This window comes from Marmota marmota, unplaced genomic scaffold (genome assembly GCF_001458135.2).
Source record: "Marmota marmota marmota unplaced genomic scaffold, marMar, whole genome shotgun sequence".
In the NCBI taxonomy this organism is placed as follows: Eukaryota; Metazoa; Chordata; class Mammalia; order Rodentia; family Sciuridae; genus Marmota; species Marmota marmota.
The window spans coordinates 8,697,566-8,704,096 of record NW_026000185.1 but is presented as its reverse complement, the minus strand read 5'-3'; the positions used below and the strand labels follow the sequence as shown (position 1 = coordinate 8,704,096).

The window sequence follows — 6,531 nt, the reverse complement described above, 5'->3', positions numbered from 1 at the left end:
GGGGGGGGGGGGAGAGAAAGAGAGAGAGAGAGAGAGAGATAGATAAATAGAGGCTGAGGATATGACTCAGCAGTAGAGTGTACCTGAGTTCAATACCCAGTAACACTCCCGTAACACCAAAAAAAAAAAAAAAGTAAACCCGAGAAAGAGTATGTCATCTAGGATGACACTGAGGGCACCGATTCACCAGGGGTCAGCACTTCCAGAACCAGCCTGCTCTGCCAACTTCGATGCCACCCATTGCTTGTGAATGGCTGAATGCAGTATTCTGAAGGTCCCAGCCTGAGTTACCCTACTGCCTGCTTCCCTTAAGTGACTGGTCTCGGAAGGCATGGCTCCAAAACCCACAAACCCTTGGCACAACTTAGTTAATATAACTAGGCATCTACCCAGTGTTAGGCTCCAACTGCAACCAGAAGCATAATAATAACCCAAACCAGACCTATACCAGGGCATTTACACACCATCTCTGCCCTTACCATTATTAATTAGCTCTGAGTCTGTGGGGTTCAGCCAGGGGGTCTCCAGAGTCACTCTACCCTAGAGTCTGCCCCCAATCCAAAGTTGTTCTCACACTCAAGACCACATTTCTTTGGTGCATTATCTTCATCAGAATAAACAGGTAGATTAAAGAGGATTTCTAGGATAGTGAAACTACTCTGTAGGATAAGCCCAGTGTAAACTCCGGACTTTAGGGTGATAATGATGTAGGTCATCCATCAATGGTAACAAACATATATATATATGGTAACAAACATATATTTCTGGTGGTAGGGAGCTGACAAGAGGAGAGGCTGTGTAGGAGATGCAGGGGATAGATGGGGAAATCTCCGCACCTGCCTCTCAAATTTTCTGTGAACTCAAAACCACTCTAATAAAAGTTTACTAATTAACTTTCATTTCTCTTCCCAAGACATTTCACTCACTGACCTCAGCTTCTTTTTTCTTTGCACGAACTTTCTCCACTTCCATGAGAATCTTTTGGGATTCGTCCACATTTCCTTCAGCTCCGAGCTGCTCAGCTTTAGCCAGAAGTTTTCCTATTTCTTCATTCAACTCGTGTACTTTTTCTGCCTGAGGGGAGAAATAATCAAGTAAGCAGACACCTAAAATCAAGATTCTGAATGCAAAAGAGACAATTATTGTTGCATTCAGGCAACAATGGAAAAAAATGGAGTAGCTTAGGGCTGGAATAGTGGCTCGGTGGCATGGCACTTACCAGCACGTGAGGCCCTGGGTTTGATCCCAAGTACCACAAAGATAGACAGATAGACAGACAGACAGATAAAAAACAATGAGTAAAATAAATAAATGAAACGGCCAAGATCTATACCAAGGTACATGTACATTTTAGGCGTCCTTATTGCCACCACCCGAAGTCGAAGCATTAATCTGTTTGTGGTGTTCCAACAAAAGCAGTGGCACAGCCAGGCGCCGTGACCACTCCTATAACCCTATGTGCTGAGAGCCATAGCCAAGTAGGAATGACGCATGGCAATTTCTTTGTCAGCCTACCCAATGTTGCTTAGAGGGAGGACTCTCCATTGTGGAAATGGGCTTGCCTTGGACCCAGGTCATTTGCAGTGACACTGCAAGAATGTTTAAGAAAGGTGACCCTGCTCAAGGACCAGGGTGGTTCAGCATTTAGAGAGGATCCTGCTGGATTAGGGTGGGTCCAGGTTTAGGGTGTATCCTGCTGGGATTAGGGAGTATCCTGCTGTCTCAGGAGCCAGCTCCTTGGGTTTAGGGCGGTTCCAGGTTTAAGGTGGACTCTGATGGGAATAGGGCGTATCCTGCCGCCTCCCGCTCCTTGAGTTCCCCCAGGATTCAGAGAGTATTTTGGGATGCAGAGCCCGGTGGAGGTGTGGATTTTCCTAGAACGTGCATGTAGAGTGCCGGTGACAGTTCGAGAATAAAGAGTTGCTGTTTGAATCTACAAGGCTGTGAGGTGGCTCGGTTATTTTGTGCCCAGCTAGACTGCGGCACCTAGGTACTCTGAAGGCTGGGGCAGAAGGGTCCTAAGTTTCAGGACAATCCGGGCAACTTAGCAAGGCCCCGTCTCAAAATAAAAAAAGACTGGGGATGGGGTCATGGCTCAGTGGTAGAGTGCTAATCTAACATATGAGGCACAGGGTTTGATTCTCAGCATGACATATAAATAAATAAAGATCCATTGACAACTTAAAAAAAAAAACATAGGACTGAGGATGTAGTTCATTACTGGGTTCAATCTCCAGGGCCACAAAAACAACATTTCAAAGAATCCTGTCATGTTGGTTATTTTCTGGTGTGTCTCTTTTCATGTCTTCTACCACAGTTCTGGAAGGTAATAAAATGTCTGGGTTTAAGTGCAGAAGCTTATGCTGCAAATATTAATCAATACAATTTAGCTTCAGAGGGGGCTGGGGTTGTGGCTCAGGGGTAAAGCGCTTGCCTCACAGGTATGAGGCACTGGGTTTGATCCTCAGTATCACATACAAATAAATAAAGGTTTTGTATTCATCTACAACTAAAAAATAATTTAAAAAAATAAATTTACCTTCAGAAACAAAATAGCACCTTTGTTCCAATTAGCGAATACATATTCTCTAAGAAATGCTTCTTCAGAACTGAGAAGGAAAACAAAGGAGACCTGGTTCCACTGAAGAGGGGACAGGAGAGGAAAGCAACTGCTCCAACACTGGGGTCAGTCACCCACAGAGCTACCTCCTTTCCCCCAGGTGGATGTGGATAGATCACAGTTTGATCATCTTCCTCGAATTTTTCTTGTTTCCGCTTTCATATGGAGATGTTTTAAAAAAAAAAAATTAAGCTGAGTGAGATGGTTGCATGCCTGTTAGTCCCAGAAATTGGGAGGCTAATGCAGGAGGATCATAAGTTTTAGGTTAGTCTGGGCAACTTGGCAAGGTCCTATATCAAAAATGAAATTTAAAGAGGGTTGGGGCTAGGCACCATAGAGCAAGCCTATAACCCCAATGATTCCAGAGGCTAAGGCAAAAGGACTGCAAATTCAAACTCAGCCTCAGCAACTTAGCGAGATTTTGTCTCAAATAAAAAATAAAAGGTTGGGGCTGGGGCTCAGAGGCAGAGTGCTTGCCTAGCATGTGTGAGGCACTGGGTTCAGACCTCAGCACCACATAAAAATAAAACAAAGATATTGTGTCCACCTGTACCTAAAAAATAAATAGAAAAAATAAACAGAAAATTAAAAAGGGCTGGGGATGTGGCTCAGTGGCTAAGCAATCTGGTTCAATGTCTACTACCAAAAAAATAAATAAATAATAAAAAGGATTCATTCGGGTGTAGCTCAGTGGCAGAGTGTTGCCCAGTGTGAGCAAGGTCCTGGGCTCAATCCCTAGTGTCCTAAACAAACAAATAAGCAAAGTTAAAGAAATTATGTATAGAGGGGGGAAACAGATAAGGAAAAAAGGCAAGGCAGCAGCTCTAGGGGTGAGACCCTCTGGCATGGGCATGCTTAGTCACTCACTCATTGATGCTGAGGCACAGCGCCACCCACCAGTAATTCAATTACAGACAGCGATCTGTACCAAGGACCCCTGGTATACCTTTGCTGAAACTTCTGCACTGATCTCCTCCTGTGTTTCTGCCAACCGTTTCTTGGCAAGCTCAGTCCTTCGATCACACTCTGCAATAAAGGACTCCAAGTGATCCATTGCCTAGCTCAGGAAAAGCAAAGAAAGATGATCAATGATGATGCATGCCATAAACTCAAGGCACCCCTTGGTGTACTAGGAATGCACTATTCAGTTAGTTTCTGAAAGCCTGTAGTTTCAGCTATAGCTAACCAATCTGTAATTCCAATAAATCAAAGGTTTTGTTAAATCAAATGAATGCTAGGAAGCACGGTGTTCTAATGTGACTTTCTTGTGCATTTTCAAAATTTGACAACATTGTCAAGAACACATCTCTCTGGGATAGAAATGGCTACATAGACGCCAGATGCAATGGCACACGCCTGTAATCCCAGCGTCTAGAGAAGCTGAGGCAGAAGGATTGAGTTCAAAGCCAGCCTCAGCATTCAGCAAGACTCTGTCTCAAAAATAAAAAAAGGGCAGGGAATGTGGCTCAGTGGTAAAGAACCCCTAGATTCAATCCAATAAATAAATAAAGATATTACTGAGAGTTGTGAATAAATTTAGTTATTGCCTACTATCTACAGAAGGAATACCAGTTCACAAAGAAGGAAAAGAAATTCTACAAAATCTGCTTACTCTGAAAAGCATTGGTGTGAAACATGAAGAACGAATAAGCTGTCATAGGCACTAAGGTTAATTTGTTTCAGCCTGGCAAAGGCCAACATACTACAGGTAAACACAAACAGGACATCAACTTCCAACCATCAGTCTATACTAGCAATGAAAGAGAAATATCTCCTTCATTAGTCAGCTAGCTAATGATGGCATCATGTTCAGTATGTTCAATCAAGAACATTTAGTGGGGCTGGGGATGTGGCTCAAGCGGTAGTGCGCTCGCCTGGCATGCATGCGGCCCAGGTTCGATCCTCAGCACCACATACAAACAAAGATGTTGTGTTCGCCGAGAAAAATAAATATTAAAGCTCTCTCTCTCTCTGTCTCTCTCTTAAAAAAAAAAAAAAAGACCTAAGTGAAAAAAAAAAGAACATTTAGTAGTGATGACAGATTTATACAAAGTAACAAATTACCAAAACAGAAAGGAAAAGGTGGGTTGGAGATGAGAAAGCAGCTGAAAGAACAACAGGTTAAGAAGTTATGATCTGGATTCCTCCTCCAAAGGCGGACAGCAGGGTGGTTATCAGAAGGTGCTCCAGAGATCAGTGTTACTTCATGACCAGAGGGACACTAGAAAGGAGTCTCTAACATTTCTTCAAATTATCACAAACAGGAATGAGGCTCCAGGAGGCTGCCAAGTCTCCCAGGGACTGAAAAGGGCAAATCATCCCCCACTCACTATGTCTGACTCCAGTTCCAACTCCGTAACTGAGAAAAATCATAGTTCCTGTTACTGGTAGTATAAACATTGTGTTCAAGTCAAACCATGAGGAAATTAAATGATTTAGTCTTTGTGTGTGCCAACACAGTTGCATGCTAATTCCCAGGAAGATGAAGAACTGGTCACCTGCACTCACCTGGGATCAAAGCTGCCAATAAGAACCTAAGATGCCCAAGGCTTGCCTAGGAAGTGCACCTACTGTCCACTCAATGACAGCACTGTGCACCTATAAGACCCAGGGTTCTATGGGGCGTAGGGGGAATGGAGGATGGAGACCTGACAATTCTGCCAGTGCCTTCACTGAGCAAAGCAATTACTTATACCACCAGCAGAACCCAAACTGGTTATGGCTTTGGATGTTTGAAAACCTAACAAATAAGTGGTAAAAACAGCATAGAAAAAGCAGACCCCAGAGAAGTCTTCTAACCCAGCATGTTCTTTAAAATGTGACTTTCCTTAGTTCCCATCTTAGAGGTTAGTGTCATGAAACAGGAATTCTTAAAAGTACCTGGCACACCCCTTCTTCCCAAGAGTGGGGCACATAAACTCAAGGCCTCAGAACAGTAAATATAAACTACTGGGCTGGGGATGTGGCTCAAGCGGTAGCGCGCTCGCCTGGCATGTGTGCGGCCCGGGTTCGATCCTCAGCACCACATACAAAGATGTTGTGTCTGCCGAGAACTAAAAAATAAATAAATATTAAAAAAAATTCTCTAAAAAAAAAAAAAATTCTCTCTCTCCCTTAAAAAATAAATAAATAAATTACTGATAAATTCATATTTTTAGTCCTTTTGGTAGAAATATATCTACTTAATCATACCTTTAACCTGCTTTTAAAAAATTTATAGCAAAAAGGACTTGTATGCAGTGTCTAAAAGAGTCTGCCTATGCCACCACTCTACCAAAGTTCCATGAATAGGACATCCTCCTCCTTTTTTTTTTCTTGCCAGCAAAGCCTCATATTCCTGACAGAATCCTTGAACAGGAAATATGGGCTTCCAGCAACTACTCTGAAACAGTTTGTTAAAAAGTTGACCAAACACGATCAGTCTGTGGCATTTAAGAATTAACCTGTGAGGGCTGGGGCTGTAGCTCAGTGGTAAAGCTCTTGCCTTGCATACGTGAGGCACTGGGTTCGATCCTCAGCACCACATAAAAGTAGATACTGTGTATTTATCTACAACTAAATAAATACTTAAGAAAGAGAGAGAGAGAAATAATTAATTAATTAACCTGTGAGAGCTAGGGCTGTAGCTCAATGGTAGAGCACTTGTCTCGCAGGTGTGGGACCCTGGGTTCAATCCTCAACGAAAAAAAGAAAGAGAAAGAGAGAAAGAGAAAAAAGAGAAAGAGATAGAAAGAAAGAAAGGAAGAAATAAAGAAAAAAGAGAAAGCCATCTACAACTAAAAAAATTTTAACAACAACAACAAAAAAGAGAATTAACTTGTGAAAGCTGGGGATATAGCTCAGTTGGTAGAGTGCTTGCCTCAGATGCACAAGGCCCAGGGTTCAATCCCCAGCACCACAGCAAAAAAAAA

The 6,531-nt window shown here is 42.7% G+C and overlaps 1 protein-coding gene across 7 annotated transcripts in view; it reads right to left on the bottom strand.

Moving 5' to 3' along the window:
- The window catches only part of Luc7l (LUC7 like), a 32,634-nt gene that overhangs the window by 11,426 nt on the left and 14,677 nt on the right, over positions 1 to 6,531 (bottom strand). For all 7 annotated transcript variants that reach the window (XM_015491054.2, XM_048789507.1, XM_015491053.2 and 4 more), the window contains 2 exons: positions 3,567 to 3,677; positions 931 to 1,074 (listed from right to left, as the gene is read on the bottom strand). In XM_015491054.2, coding sequence (XP_015346540.1) covers positions 931 to 1,074; positions 3,567 to 3,677 — 255 coding nt within the window. The remainder of the gene's footprint in view (positions 1 to 930; positions 1,075 to 3,566; positions 3,678 to 6,531) is intronic.